Below are 16,352 nucleotides of genomic sequence, written 5' to 3'. Positions count from 1 at the left end.
CTATCGCAATAAGAGTATCGGCATACTCAGCGATAGTTAGGCGGTACTAAAAACGATCTCGGTTTTTGAGGTCAAATCGCTACTAGAACGGCTGAACAGTCTATCAAGCCACAATAGAGTGCACCTCATCTGAGTGCCTGGTCACAGGGGTATAGCAGGAAATGAACTGGCTGACGAATTGGCCCGCTATGCAGCCTCCACAAAAATGGTAGGACCAGAACCGTATATAGCGGTTGGTCCACATACCATTAAAGAGCTGCTCCGTAAAGAGCAGGCAAGGAGAGACATTCTCAACATCTCCAAGGCATGCGCCATGCCAGGTTGCTGATGGAGGGTTATGACCTCAGACGGTTTAAAAGCATAATCAATCTCCCGATAAAAAAATTCCGGCTACTTGTCGCGTTCTACACCGGACATTGCAGGACAGGTTCTGTGACATGGAGTCGGAGACTTTCCTAACAGGGATCGCATCGCCTCACTATCACCTAGCAGTATATTGAATTTCATTAATATGCTGGGGCTAGATGAGTCGCTGTGTCCTAGGTGCAAACCTCTACCCTTATCTATCTATCTATCTAAGGAGCTAGCCAGCTGGATGCCGAAGAGGACAGACACTGGAACAAACGCACAGTTTTTATATCAGTTATAATATTATTTTATATATGTAAATCCGTTTGTACTAATATAAAAAACGATTATCAAACTGGTATAGATCACGGTAAAAATCGAAATACCGCTGACATTAAAACCAGTTTGGTACAATTTATATATCCAAATATATATTATGTAAATAATTATTGTATGCCTATAAGCTTACCTTTGTGTTTTCAAACACACATATTTTACAAACACAAAAAACAAAAACAGAATTCAGGTATTTACTTGCAAGTATTTTCCTGCAATACCCCTTATTTTTAACAAAAACAGTAAGCAGGATTACCTAAAATAAGTAAGCAAAGGCACAAACATATAACAAAAATTTAAGGACAAAGAAAGAGAAACAAAATAAATACAAACGACATATTTAAATATTTACTAAACCAAATTACATATTTACATCCATATAAGTGCATACGTAGAATACCTGTACATTATCAAATCTTTTCTCGCGCTCTCTCTTCGTATTGCGAACATACGAACGAATGTTTACATAAACTCATACTAGAATTTGCCTATCTCTTGTTACTCTACACTGCGAATAATTAAATTAATATTTAAAATAGTTTCTAAAAGTATACACTTTAAATTCGCAAGTAATTTAACAGCAGTAAAGTGAAAACGAATTCACTGAATTAAAATTATCAAAAACAAAATACAAAAAAAAGAATTTAACCAACAACATACTTACATACATACATATGTATACATATATTGGTATATACAATTTTATATAAAATTTTCATAGTCCTCATAGGTAATTATCCGGCAATACCCCTTGTAACAATCAAGCAGGATTGCATTAGAAAATAAACATACATACACACAAACAATTCGTGCATACTTATGTACAAAGTGTATTGATCTCTGCAACGAGCTCTCAATTGCACAAGCACATAAATATCTACATACAAGTCCGTATTTTAGGGTGTACCAAAATACTAATACTAAAAGTATTGTTAAATTAATTGTGCGATTCTTAATAATTAAATTAAGAAAATATAATTTATCATCGGGATAAATAATAAAAATATACGCAAGTACATACACAACGGTATTATTAACACTAAATACACGTTTTTAAACTATAATCCGAAATATCAAATCTTATTCACCTAAAAGAGTATTCGGCAAAAATTATCATTTATCGCTTCATATATTGTACACAAATCAGTTTACACTGAGAAAAATTTAATTCGTTTGCCAAATATTTTAACATACTAAAAAAATGATGAATGTGGATAAAAATCAAATTACAAATGCAGAAGCTACACGCGTAAGGCAGGTTACCACAAAGCAAATAAAAGGCAAAGATATTTGTGCCACCATATTCATTTCTGAGAGTGACAGATCAACACGATACTGCACTCGATTTTCATCTTCATCGATTTAAAACAACACTGAATCGTTATTGGAAATAAAAAAAACAAAATATTGACAATTTTTGGACTCATCTCCAAACGGTTCATGACGCCATAGTAGATTATGACGATTCACATCTACTACACAATTTTAAATCATCGGCTTACGCAATATACGAAAACTGCTTAGACCAGTACGAAGAAACAAAAGCTATGATTTCTGACCAATTAAAGCTAATAAAAGCGATTGCACCTACTCCACATCAGAGAGTAGAGCTGCCACAAATTCAAAGTCAAGAGGCAAGTTCAGGCATCCATCTCGAGGTGTCCGCATGTGACACAGAAATATTTTATGGAGGTTATGAAGAATGGCCGTCCTTCCGAGACATGTTCACTGCCGTATACATCAACCATCCAAAATTATCAAAAGCGAAAAATTGTATTACCTCCGATAAAAAAACTAAGGTCAAGCAGGCGCAATAGTAACAGTTCGCAGCAAATGACGACAATTTTAATTTGGCTTGGGAAGCTCTAACATCTAGATATGAAAATGAAAGAATATTGGTGAATAAACAAGTAACGACACTAATAAACTTGCCTAAAATTCAAAAAGAAACAAGTTAGGAATTTGTTAGACTACAATCCACTGTTTCTAATTGTTTGTCGGTTCTATCGACACAAAATATTCCCACAGACAGCTAGGACCCTATTCTAGTGAATATATGTACCGCAGCATTACCAGAAAACTCGTTACTTTATGGGAGCAATCTCTCTCATCACGAAAGAAATACCCCACGTGGCAACAAATGAAAGACTTTCTAACTACCCAGTACCAAATCGCTGAAAGGGTAGACAAAAAACTAATAAAAATAAAAATTGTACAACGCGACCTAAAAAGAAGCTTCAATAGACCCCAAGCGAGTAGCAAAAAGAAATTAAACAGAAGCTTTTACAAAACGCAATCGTTCACATCCGAACAAAATAAACCTACGTCATGCGAACTATGCACAAGAGGGCATAAGCTATGCGGATGATCTTAAGGGCATTCGTATGGTTGTGCTGCCGCTAAACTACCCGGCGGAGACACTGGGGTCGGAGGAGCTTACCGTGCTTCAGGACCTACTCATGGAAGAGATATTCAGAGGGTCTGGATACAAAGCCTCCTTCCATGGGGTTTACTTTAAAGAAGGTATGCTGCAGGTGGACTACAAGGACGAGAGGTCTGCTACCTGGCTGAGGGAGATCGCTCCCAAGCTGGCAGGCTAGAAAAGCCCCGTCCTCTGCGCAAAGAAGGAAGACGACATACCGCCCATGCATAGCATGATAGTGTTCTTCTCCAGGTGCGCAGGTAAACCGTATGAGTTTGTTCTCGGGCTCATTTAGAACCAGAACGAGGGCCTTAGTATATCGGCCTGGCGAGTAGTCAGCAGCAAGGTCGAGGATGCAGGGTGGAGGCTCAACCTCTGCATCGAAAAGATGCAGTTGGATGAGGTTGCGACTCATCCAGGCACTAGATATATTGATATTGATTTCTTTTATATTTCAGAGTTCCTAACACAAGACCTGGTCGCTGTGCAGGCTAAAAGCAACGAAGGAGCGGACTTCGTCCTGGCAGCGGCCTATTTTCCGGAAGACACACCCACAGCACCCCCAGAGGCCGTCGGCAACCTTGTGGAATACTGCAGGAGGAATAACCTGCCCCTCGTCCTGGGATGCGACGTCAACGCCCATCACATGGAATGGGGCAGCACGGACTGCAATACACGGGGTGAGTCTGTACTTGAATTTATAGTCAGTAGGAATTTAAGTATTGAAAACGTGGGGTGCGAACCCACCTTTATTACCAGTGTAAGAAGGGAAGTGCTTGACGTCACCCTTGGTAACGAACTTACGACAGGGCTGATCGGGCAATGGAGAGTGTCATCGGAACCCTCCATGTCCGAACACCGTATCATAAGATTCGCACTAGGGGTAGCGGTCAGGCAGCTTCCTGCCAGGCGTTTCCCCACAAACACGGACTGGGCCACTTTTAGGGATACGCTTGAAATATCATGTCAATAGGAGGGGGCAGCTGGACGGCAGTGCTAATGCTTCTGGACTAGAGAGCAGGTTGTATGCACTAAACCAGTCCATTATAGGGGCATTTATTGGCAGCTGCCCCCTAAAAACGACTAACAACAACCGCAGCTGTTCCTGGTGGTCAATTAGGCTCTCAGAACTACGGAAAACGGTACACAAGCTATGTAATAAGGCCAAGCGTACCGGGTACTGGCAGAACTACAAGTGCAGCCTAACTGCTTACAACAAGGAGATTAGGTTAGCAAAGCAGAAGAGCTTTAGGAAGTTCTGTGAAAACATCTCCTTAACGCCAGAGGCTGCAAGGCTGCATAAGGCTCTGGCAAGAGGTAAGACGGACACAGTACTAGAAATTAAAAGATCGGATGGGACCTATACGTCCAGCGCAGAGGAAAGAACCACGGCTTTTCTAATCGCGCACTTCCCAGATAAAATTCAAGAAGACCAGATTCGACCCATGGTCGAACGAAAGCCATCTCACTTAGATTGGACAGTTGCAAAACAGCTCTTCACTGCAGACTCCATCAAGTGGGCTTGGGGCTCTTTTGAAAAATATAAGTCCCCGGGTGCGGATGGCATCCTTCCAGCGTTTCTGCAACAGGGGGAGCAGGTCCTACTGCCCCACCTTGTTCGGCGGATGAGGGATAGCCTAGCGCTGGCATATATCCCGGAACCTTGGCGAACTGCAAAGGTGATCTTCATACCAAAGGTAGGAAGAAAAGATTACTCATTGGCAAAATCCTTCAGGCCAATAAGTCTAACTTCCTTCCTACTTAAAAGTATGGAAAAGATCATTGATCACGAAATAAGATCGAAGGTGCTGAAGGCTGCACCACTGCACGCACACCAACATACTTACAGAGCGGGCAGATCAACCAATACTGCTTTGTATCAGCTAACCTAAGAGATCCGCCGATGGATTGAAGCCGTAATGCGCACCAGGATAGCTGAAACCACGATACCAAGATTTGTCTTGGCACAACAAGAGGCTGTCCTCAGGGCGGAGTGCTATCCCCCCTACTGTGGAGCCTAGTTGTGGACGATCTACTCGAGTTGATAACTAGCAATGAAATCCGCTGTCAGGGATAAGCGGACGATATTGTTATTTTAGCCAGGGGTAAGTTCGCAGACACTCTCTGCGATATTGTACAAAGGGGATTGGGGCTGGCAAAGGGATGGTGTAGTGGGGTTGGTCTAAACATCAACCCCTCAAAGACTACAATCATACCATTTACCAGGCGCAGGTTACTGCCAAGCCTCAGAAACCTATCCCTTAACTGCACGGAGCTAGAGAGGGCTAACACAGTCAAGTACCTGGGCCTTACGCTGGATTCCGCTCTACGGTGGAAGCAACATGTAGACCTGACATTAACAAAAACTACGAAAGCACCCATGGTGTGCAATCGACTTGCTGGGAAATCATGGGGCTGCAACCCGAGGATTATCAGATAGCTGTACACCATGATTGTGAGACCGATCATAACATATGGAGCGGTGGCTTGGGTTTCCAAAGCATCGCAGACTTCGATGGGACTTCAACTATCGAAGCTGCAACGACTTGCCTGCATTTGCGCGTCGGGCGCGATGCGTACGTGTCCGACCGCAGCACTGGAAGTAATGCTGGAGCTCACACCGTTACATATAGTGATCGAACAGACGGCCAAACAAACCCTGTGTCAAATGACAGCACAAGGGTTTGGCAAAGGGAAGGTAATCTCGTCCCAACAGATGAAGGCCCTAAGTGACGAAATGCCACTAGCCCTTCTTCCAAGGGACAGCATTACCAAAGCAGTAAGCTTCACTAGGAAGTTCAGAGTTACCTTTGGCAGTAAGGTGGAATGGAATGATTCCACGCTGGACCTCCTGCTAACGAATAGCACTATCAAGTGGTACACCGATAGCTCGAAAACGGCGGAGGGAATTGGTGCAGGGGTCGCAGGACCACGCACCAAGCTCTTCATTCCAATGGGAAGCTTTCCTAGCATTTTCCAGGCGGAAGTATATGCTATAAGTCGGTGTGTAGAGATAAACCTCCGACGCAACTATCGCAATAAGAGTATCGGCATACTCAGCGATAGTTAGGCGGCACTAAAAACGATCTCGGTTTTTGAGGTCAAATCGCTACTAGAACGGCTGAACAGTCTATCAAGCCACAATAGAGTGCACCTCATCTGAGTGCCTGGTCACAGGGGTATAGCAGGAAATGAACTGGCTGACGAATTGGCCCGCTATGCAGCCTCCACAAAAATGGTAGGACCAGAACCGTATATAGCGGTTGGTCCACATACCATTAAAGAGCTGCTCCGTAAAGAGCAGGCAAGGAGAGACATTCTCAACATCTCCAAGGCATGCGCCATGCCAGGTTGCTGATGGAGGGTTATGACCTCAGACGGTTTAAAAGCATAATCAATCTCCCGATAAAAAAATTCCGGCTACTTGTCGCGTTCTACACCGGACATTGCAGGACAGGTTCTGTGACATGGAGTCGGAGACTTTCCTAACAGGGATCGCATCGCCTCACTATCACCTAGCAGTATATTGAATTTCATTAATATGCTGGGGCTAGATGAGTCGCTGTGTCCTAGGTGCAAACCTCTACCCTTATCTATCTATCTATCTAAGGAGCTAGCCAGCTGGATGCCGAAGAGGACAGACACTGGAACAAACGCACAGTTTTTATATCAGTTATAATATTATTTTATATATGTAAATCCGTTTGTACTAATATAAAAAACGATTATCAAACTGGTATAGATCACGGTAAAAATCGAAATACCGCTGACATTAAAACCAGTTTGGTACAATTTATATATCCAAATATATATTATGTAAATAATTATTGTATGCCTATAAGCTTACCTTTGTGTTTTCAAACACACATATTTTACAAACACAAAAAACAAAAACAGAATTCAGGTATTTACTTGCAAGTATTTTCCTGCAATACCCCTTATTTTTAACAAAAACAGTAAGCAGGATTACCTAAAATAAGTAAGCAAAGGCACAAACATATAACAAAAATTTAAGGACAAAGAAAGAGAAACAAAATAAATACAAACGACATATTTAAATATTTACTAAACCAAATTACATATTTACATCCATATAAGTGCATACGTAGAATACCTGTACATTATCAAATCTTTTCTCGCGCTCTCTCTTCGTATTGCGAACATACGAACGAATGTTTACATAAACTCATACTAGAATTTGCCTATCTCTTGTTACTCTACACCGCGAATAATTAAATTAATATTTAAAATAGTTTCTAAAAGTATACACTTTAAATTCGCAAGTAATTTAACAGCAGTAAAGTGAAAACGAATTCACTGAATTAAAATTATCAAAAACAAAATACAAAAAAAAGAATTTAACCAACAACATACTTACATACATACATATGTATACATATATTGGTATATACAATTTTATATAAAATTTTCATAGTCCTCATAGGTAATTATCCGGCAATACCCCTTGTAACAATCAAGCAGGATTGCATTAGAAAATAAACATACATACACACAAACAATTCGTGCATACTTATGTACAAAGTGTATTGATCTCTGCAACGAGCTCTCAATTGCACAAGCACATAAATATCTACATACAAGTCCGTATATTAGGGTGTACCAAAATACTAATACTAAAAGTATTGTTAAATTAATTGTGTTATTGGAAATAAAAAAAACAAAATATTGACAATTTTTGGACTCATCTCCAAACGGTTCATGACGCCATAGTAGATTATGACGATTCACATCTACTACACAATTTTAAATCATCGGCTTACGCAATATACGAAAACTGCTTAGACCAGTACGAAGAAACAAAAGCTATGATTTCTGACCAATTAAAGCTAATAAAAGCGATTGCACCTACTCCACATCAGAGAGTAGAGCTGCCACAAATTCAAAGTCAAGAGGCAAGTTCAGGCATCCATCTCGAGGTGCCCGCATGTGACACAGAAATATTTTATGGAGGTTATGAAGAATGGCCGTCCTTCCGGGACATGTTCACTGCCGTATACATCAACCATCCAAAATTATCAAAAGCGCAAAAATTGTATTACCTCCGATAAAAAAAACTAAGGTCAAGCAGGCGCAATAGTAACAGTTCGCAGCAAATGACGACAATTTTAATTTGGCTTGGGAAGCTCTAACATCTAGATATGAAAATGAAAGAATATTGGTGAATAAACAAGTAACGACACTAATAAACTTGCCTAAAATTCAAAAAGAAACAAGTTAGGAATTTGTTAGACTACAATCCACTGTTTCTAATTGTTTGTCGGTTCTATCGACACAAAATATTCCCACAGACAGCTAGGACCCTATTCTAGTGAATATATGTACCGCAGCATTACCAGAAAACTCGTTACTTTATGGGAGCAATCTCTCTCATCACGAAAGAAATACCCCACGTGGCAACAAATGAAAGACTTTCTAACTACCCAGTACCAAATCGCTGAAAGGGTAGACAAAAAACTAATAAAAATAAAAATTGTACAACACGACCTAAAAAGAAGCTTCAATAGACCCCAAGCGAGTAGCAAAAAGAAATTAAACAGAAGCTTTTACAAAACGCAATCGTTCACATCCGAACAAAATAAACCTACGTCATGCGAACTATGCACAAGAGGGCATAAGCTACAATCTTGCGAGATATTTAAAATATTAAAAATTCACGAAAGAAACAATTTTATAAGATCAAAAAGATTATGTACAAATTGCTTGTCACATACGCATACTCATAAAAATTGTAAAAGCAAATTCAATTTCATCTACTGTCGAAAAAGATATCACACAATGCTTCACTACAGCACATTTCCCAGCTCACCCCAAAAGAGCGCATATATTAGTATAAAAAGAACCACGGGTTTAGTTTCAACTACAAATCCCGAAAACCACAATACCGAAAATTGCCAAATAACACCATGTTGCTCAAAGGTACAAAACACTCAAACGCTTCACAACGAAATACAAAATAGGGTATTACTACCCACAGCAGTCATCTCCATCGAACATCGAGGAGAACTCTACAAACTTAGAGCCTCAATAGACCAAGGATCACAACGATCCTTCATAGCGTCTAATTGTGTAAAAATAAAATGCTTATTTAAAGCAAATATTTAATTAATTAATATATAATAAATATGTAGAAACATTGTAGTGAAGTGTTAGTGTATAATAATAATAATAGTGACCCAACAGTTACCCTCCTCCCGCCCAACCGACGCGAGGGGCGCAATCCGCATACGTGCGGAATTAGCCGAGTCAGAAAAAGCAAGAGAGTTTTTTAAGTGTTGATATCTAAAACTGCTCAGCTACAGAAACAAAAATTTCAACAGCTAAGATTTATAGTTACAATATAATAAATTGTTACATTTTCATTGATTAAAAGAAAACAATAAAGTCTTTTTAATTTTGAAAAGTGAGTCAGATAAGTCAAATGTGCTGGAATGAAAATTAAAATCATGACATATACGGCGGAATGGCTCGTTTAGTTCAAAATTTGATCTACAGGATTTTAGCAGTAAAGGTCTAAACTGCCTCGAAAGGCGAACCGGGATATTAAATTTAATTTTAGACAGGAGAAAAGAACTGCAAACTGTTCCATTCAAAATTTTCACTAAGAATATTATCCCAAGCATTTCCCTACGACTAGAAAGTGTAGTTAGATTAATAAGTTTTAAACGACTAGAGTATGAAGGTAGACTTACCCTAGAATCCCATCGGAAATGCGCTAAAGCGAAAAGTAAAAATTGTTTTTGAACAGACTCTAACTTGTCAGAATGAATTTGGTAGTTAGGGTTCCATACAACAGAGCCATATTCCAATATAGGTCTAACCAAAGTTGTATAAAGTGTTTTAGTAATATACGAATCTCTAAATTCTTTAGACCAACGTTTAACAAAACTGAGGACAGCTTTTGCTTTCAAGACCATGGTGTCAATATGAACAACATAGTTAAAAACTTGCTCCACAATATGGTGTTTTATCACATAAGAAGAGGGGTGCACAGATCTACGAGAAAAGCACATCATCTTACATTTATTCAGATTCCCTGGCAAATCATTTCTATCACACCATGCAACCATATTGTTTAAGTCTGTTTGCAACAGACACCTTTCCTCTGTTGAAGTATATGATTTAAAAAGCTTTACGCCGTCAGCGTATAATAAAATTTTTAAGAATTAAATTACTGAAGAGATATCGTTAATAAACAACAAGAACCAAGATCGGGCCAAGATGACTACCTTGCGGAACACCTAAAGAGACATTAATTGTATCTGAAAGAGTATCCTCAAATTTCACTCGTTGTGTTCTATTATAAAGATAAGAAGCTACCCATTGATGAAATCTTGACAGAAAGCCCAGCAGATCAAGTTTATGTATGAGAGATTTACTTAATCTAAAGCTTTGTTAAAGTCAGTGTATATAACATCCGTATGCTTATGTTCCCTAAAACCCAATGATACATGGTTTACAAATTCCAGTAAGTTTGTTAGCGTCGATTTCCCTATACGAAATCCATGCTGAGATAAGGAAATTAACGGAGAAATCGAAAAGGTTGTATGGTCAATGATGATAGCTTCAAAAAGTTTAGGTATAACTGATAGTTTGGCGATACCTCTATAGTTTTCAATTTTGGATCTAAATCCACTTTTATGCAAAGGAATTATAAATGACTGTTCCCATATTGAAGGAAATATACCGTGTTTAATAGAGGAATTAAATATCCTTGTCAAAGGCATGTAAATATATTTGGCACTATTTTTTAGGAAGCATGAGGGTATCATGTCTGGGCCGTAACTAAAAGATGGTTTTAACTCATTTAATTTAAGTAGGACGTCTTCTTCAGAAATATTGGGAGCGTTAATTAAAGTATTCGAACACAGCACGTGCTGATAAGAAAAAGTTTTGGAAGAATTATTACAGTAGTTTGACCTGAAAAATTCTGCAAACATATTGGATATAATAACATTGTCAGTTGAAATGATAGATTTGTATTTCATCGCGGACGGAAATTTAGAAATCCTGCGTTTGGAGTTGACGAAATCATAAAACGATTTTGGATTACTTACAACATTCTTTTTTACTTTATTTAAGTAATTATTATAACATTTTTTGTTTAGGTCAAAATGTTGTCGACGCAATACAGAATATTTAGAATAGTCTACAAGTAAACCGGTTTTTTTAAAATGTTCAAAGGCTCGAGTTTTTCGGTTTTTCAATTTATGTAACTCTTTCGAAGACCACGGACTTCTACTTTTACTTTCATTAACAATTACTATTGGAACATACTTTTCAAATAATTTCGTAATAATGTCATTAAAATGAGAGACACTCAATTCAATATCACCATTATAATTAAGCCATAATATTGTAGAAAGTTCTGTATTTAACTTTTTAAAATTAGCTTTTGCAAAGTTGAACCGGGTACAGAAGCACGAAGTTTGATAATTATTATCGGATACATTGCTTATGATTTCGACAGATATTTCCAAAGCAGGATGATACGAGTCCTCTGGTAGAACAAGAGGATTATAATGAATAACGGAACACTTTGAAGAGATATCAACGTATACTAAATCTAAGCATTTACCAAATTTATTCGGAATCAAATTAATTTGGTTCAGACCCAACTCGGACATTTTTTCGACAAAATCATGAAAACATGACCGATTGCAAATCGGTACGATATAGTCATCGAAAGCTTTCCACGAAGCACACGGTAAATTGAAATCTCCTAATACGATTATTGAATCTGCATTATTTGCCATCGAAGTAGCACTATTTATTAAAGAAGTATGCTGCATGAATACAGATAAGTCCGAATGGGGTGGTATATAAGACAGGGTTATATAAATAAAGCAACTATTACATAGACTCTAATACATTTAAATTTAAATGAGTCGGTTCCTGGAACAAGAACATCTTCAGATGGGATAGAGGAATGTACGGCAAATAGAACACCTCCACCGATTCTCTTCAGTCGATCACATCTAAATAGATGAAATTCGCTATTTAAAATCTTATTACCAACAAGTAAGGAAGGGCTAAGTTCGGATGTAACCGAACATTTTATACTCTCGCAAAGTCAAATGGTATACTCTTTTGAGATTTCTTTGTGGATTGCTTTATATTTTCGGTAGAAGGTCAACGATAGGCACTGGGGTCCACATATTTAGTACTTAGGGGCTTGAACAGTTTTGGTTCGATTTAGACAATTTTTGGTCACAAGGTGGCATACTTTAAACGTATTATTCACGCAAAGTTTTACCCCGATATAATCATTGTTGCGTGATATGCATATGGAAATAGGCGTGGTTGTAGTCCGATTTCGCCCATTTTCGCACTATAACATAGAAATATGAAAATAACGTTATGTACCGAATTTTGTTGAAATTGGTTAAGCAGATCTCAAGATATGGGTTTTCACCTAAAAGTGGGCTGTGTGTGTCAATATGAACAACATAGTTAAAAACTTGCTCCACAATATGGTGTTTTATCACATAAGAAGAGGGGTGCACAGATCTACGAGAAAAGCACATCATCTTACATTTATTCAGATTCCCTGGCAAATCATTTCTATCACACCATGCAACCATATTGTTTAAGTCTGTTTGCAACAGACACCTTTCCTCTGTTGAAGTATATGATTTAAAAAGCTTTACGTCGTCAGCGTATAATAAAATTTTTAAGAATTAAATTACTGAAGAGATATCGTTAATAAACAACAAGAACCAAGATCGGGCCAAGATGACTACCTTGCGGAACACCTAAAGAGACATTAATTGTATCTGAAAGAGTATCCTCAAATTTCACTCGTTGTGTTCTATTATAAAGATAAGAAGCTACCCATTGATGAAATCTTGACAGAAAGCCCAGCAGATCAAGTTTATGTATGAGAGATTTACTTAATCTAAAGCTTTGTTAAAGTCAGTGTATATAACATCCGTATGCTTATGTTCCCTAAAACCCAATGATACATGGTTTACAAATTCCAGTAAGTTTGTTAGCGTCGATTTCCCTATACGAAATCCATGCTGAGATAAGGAAATTAACGGAGAAATCGAAAAGGTTGTATGGTCAGTGATGATAGCTTCAAAAAGTTTAGGTATAACTGATAGTTTGGCGATACCTCTATAGTTTTCAATTTTGGATCTAAATCCACTTTTATGCAAAGGAATTATAAATGACTGTTCCCATATTGAAGGAAATATACCGTGTTTAATAGAGGAATTAAATATCCTTGTCAAAGGCATGTAAATATATTTGGCACTATTTTTTAGGAAGCATGAGGGTATCATGTCTGGGCCGTAACTAAAAGATGGTTTTAACTCATTTAATTTAAGTAGGACGTCTTCTTCAGAAATATTGGGAGCGTTAATTAAAGTATTCGAACACAGCACGTGCTGATAAGAAAAAGTTTTGGAAGAATTATTACAGTAGTTTGACCTGAAAAATTCTGCAAACATATTGGATATAATAACATTGTCAGTTGAAATGATAGATTTGTATTTCATCGCGGACGGAAATTTAGAAATCCTGCGTTTGGAGTTGACGAAATCATAAAACGATTTTGGATTACTTACAACATTCTTTTTTACTTTATTTAAGTAATTATTATAACATTTTTTGTTTAGGTCAAAATGTTGTCGACGCAATACAGAATATTTAGAATAGTCTACAAGTAAACCGGTTTTTTTAAAATGTTCAAAGGCTCGAGTTTTTCGGTTTTTCAATTTATGTAACTCTTTCGAAGACCACGGACTTCTACTTTTACTTTCATTAACAATTACTATTGGAACATACTTTTCAAATAATTTCGTAATAATGTCATTAAAATGAGAGACACTCAATTCAATATCACCATTATAATTAAGCCATAATATTGTAGAAAGTTCTGTATTTAACTTTTTAAAATTAGCTTTTGCAAAGTTGAACCGGGTACAGAAGCACGAAGTTTGATAATTATTATCGCATACATTGCTTATGATTTCGACAGATATTTCCAAAGCAGGATGATACGAGTCCTCTGGTAGAACAAGAGGATTATAATGAATAACGGAACACTTTGAAGAGATATCAACGTATACTAAATCTAAGCATTTACCAAATTTATTCGGAATCAAATTAATTTGGTTCAGACCCAACTCGGACATTTTTTCGACAAAATCATGAAAACATGACCGATTGCAAATCGGTACGATATAGTCATCGAAAGCTTTCCACGAAGCACACGGTAAATTGAAATCTCCTAATACGATTATTGAATCTGCATTATTTGCCATCGAAGTAGCACTATTTATTAAAGAAGTATGCTGCATGAATACAGATAAGTCCGAATGGGGTGGTATATAAGACAGGGTTATATAAATAAAGCAACTATTACATAGACTCTAATACATTTAAATTTAAATGAGTCGGTTCCTGGAACAAGAACATCTTCAGATGGGATAGAGGAATGTACGGCAAATAGAACACCTCCACCGATTCTCTTCAGTCGATCACATCTAAATAGATGAAATTCGCTATTTAAAATCTTATTACCAACAAGTAAGGAAGGGCTAAGTTCGGATGTAACCGAACATTTTATACTCTCGCAAAGTCAAATGGTATACTCTTTTGAGATTTCTTTGTGGATTGCTTTATATTTTCGGTAGAAGGTCAACGATAGGCACTGGGGTCCACATATTTAGTACTTAGGGGCTTGAACAGTTTTGGTTCGATTTAGACAATTTTTGGTCACAAGGTGGCATACTTTAAACGTATTATTCACGCAAAGTTTTACCCCGATATAATCATTGTTGCGTGATATGCATATGGAAATAGGCGTGGTTGTAGTCCGATTTCGCCCATTTTCGCACTATAACATAGAAATATGAAAATAACGTTATGTACCGAATTTTGTTGAAATTGGTTAAGCAGATCTCAAGATATGGGTTTTCACCTAAAAGTGGGCTGTGCCACGCCCACTGACTAATTTTGAAAGCAGTTCCTATAAAGTCATCTCATACCATCCCAGAGATAAAATTTAATGTCTCTGGCGTGTTTAGTGCTTGATTTATCGCGCTTTTAGTAGTTTTTAACAGTACCGTTATATGGGGAGTGGGCGGAGTTGCCACCCGATTTCAATTATTTTCACACCGTCAATAGAAGTGCTAAAAACATTTGCTTCCAGTGAATTTTGTTATTATTGCATTAGCGGTTTAGGAGATATGCACATTAAACCTATTAGAGGCGGGACCACGCCCACTTAAAAAAAAATTTAACTGCAGATGCCCCTGCCTAATGTGATCCTGTGTACCAAACAACAGTCTTGTATGTTATTGCGGAGCTTAGTTATGGCAATTTATTTGTTTTTGATTAATAGCGTTTTGTGGGCGTGGCAGTAATCCGATTACGCCTATCTGCAATACCAACCGTCTCACGTTACCAAGAAACATGTCTACCAAGTTTCATAAAGATATCTCAATTTTTACTCAAGTTACAGCTTGCACGGACGGACGGACAGACGGACAGACGGACGGACGGACAGACAGTAACCCGGATTTCAACTCGTCTCTTCATCCTAATCATTTATATATATGTAACCCTATATCTAACTCGATTAGTTTTAGGTGATACAAACAACCGTTAGGTGAACAAAACTATTATACTCTGTAGCAACAGGTTGCGAGAGTATAAAAATGTGAGGTTTTAACCATGTTTCTGTAAATCCAATTATATGGAAATTAAAATTTAAACTGTTTAAATACAAGTCGGTTAATTTTGTATTAAGACCTCTAACATTTTGATAATAAATGCTTAGCGAATTTTTACCACTCAGTTTTTTATATCGGTGGTTGCTTTTGGTAATTTAGCGATGTTTTCCTCAGTTTGACTTCTAAGTTTAGGCTTAAATTCGCGAACAAAAGCCCCAGGTGGCCAGAATGAACTATCTAAGATCTTTTTGAATGTTTCAAGAGATACGTCTATTTTAAGCGATGATATACTTCCATCATAATTGAAGTAAAATTTACGGATATTGATATCATCAATTTTTAAACGTGACGAAATTTAAAACTTAATGTCCTCCACCAAGGTATCTTTGGCAAGTCTAGAAATAAATATAGACTTTTTAGGTGGAATAACTACCAAATTTTTAATAGATGTTACTAAATTATTAGGGGGAGCCTCTGGAATTCTGTACAGACGAACTAAAGGTTACTTCATCGGAAGGACGTTTACGCTTAGGAGCAGTTTTGGA

General features: G+C 37.6%; 1 protein-coding gene across 1 annotated transcript; it reads left to right on the top strand.

Moving 5' to 3' along the window:
* Positions 1-5,555: 5,555 nt before the first annotated feature.
* On the top strand, positions 5,556-6,176 carry LOC138856020 (uncharacterized). The gene has a single exon (XM_070106470.1). The coding sequence runs from the start codon at positions 5,556-5,558 to the stop codon at positions 6,174-6,176; it is 621 nt and encodes a 206-aa protein (XP_069962571.1).
* The last annotated feature ends 10,176 nt before the right edge of the window (positions 6,177-16,352 follow it).

This window comes from Bactrocera oleae, chromosome 3 (assembly GCF_042242935.1).
Source record: "Bactrocera oleae isolate idBacOlea1 chromosome 3, idBacOlea1, whole genome shotgun sequence".
NCBI lineage: Eukaryota > Metazoa > Arthropoda > Insecta > Diptera > Tephritidae > Bactrocera > Bactrocera oleae.
Note: the sequence above shows the minus strand (reverse complement) of the source record. Positions and strands in the feature narration are given on the sequence as shown.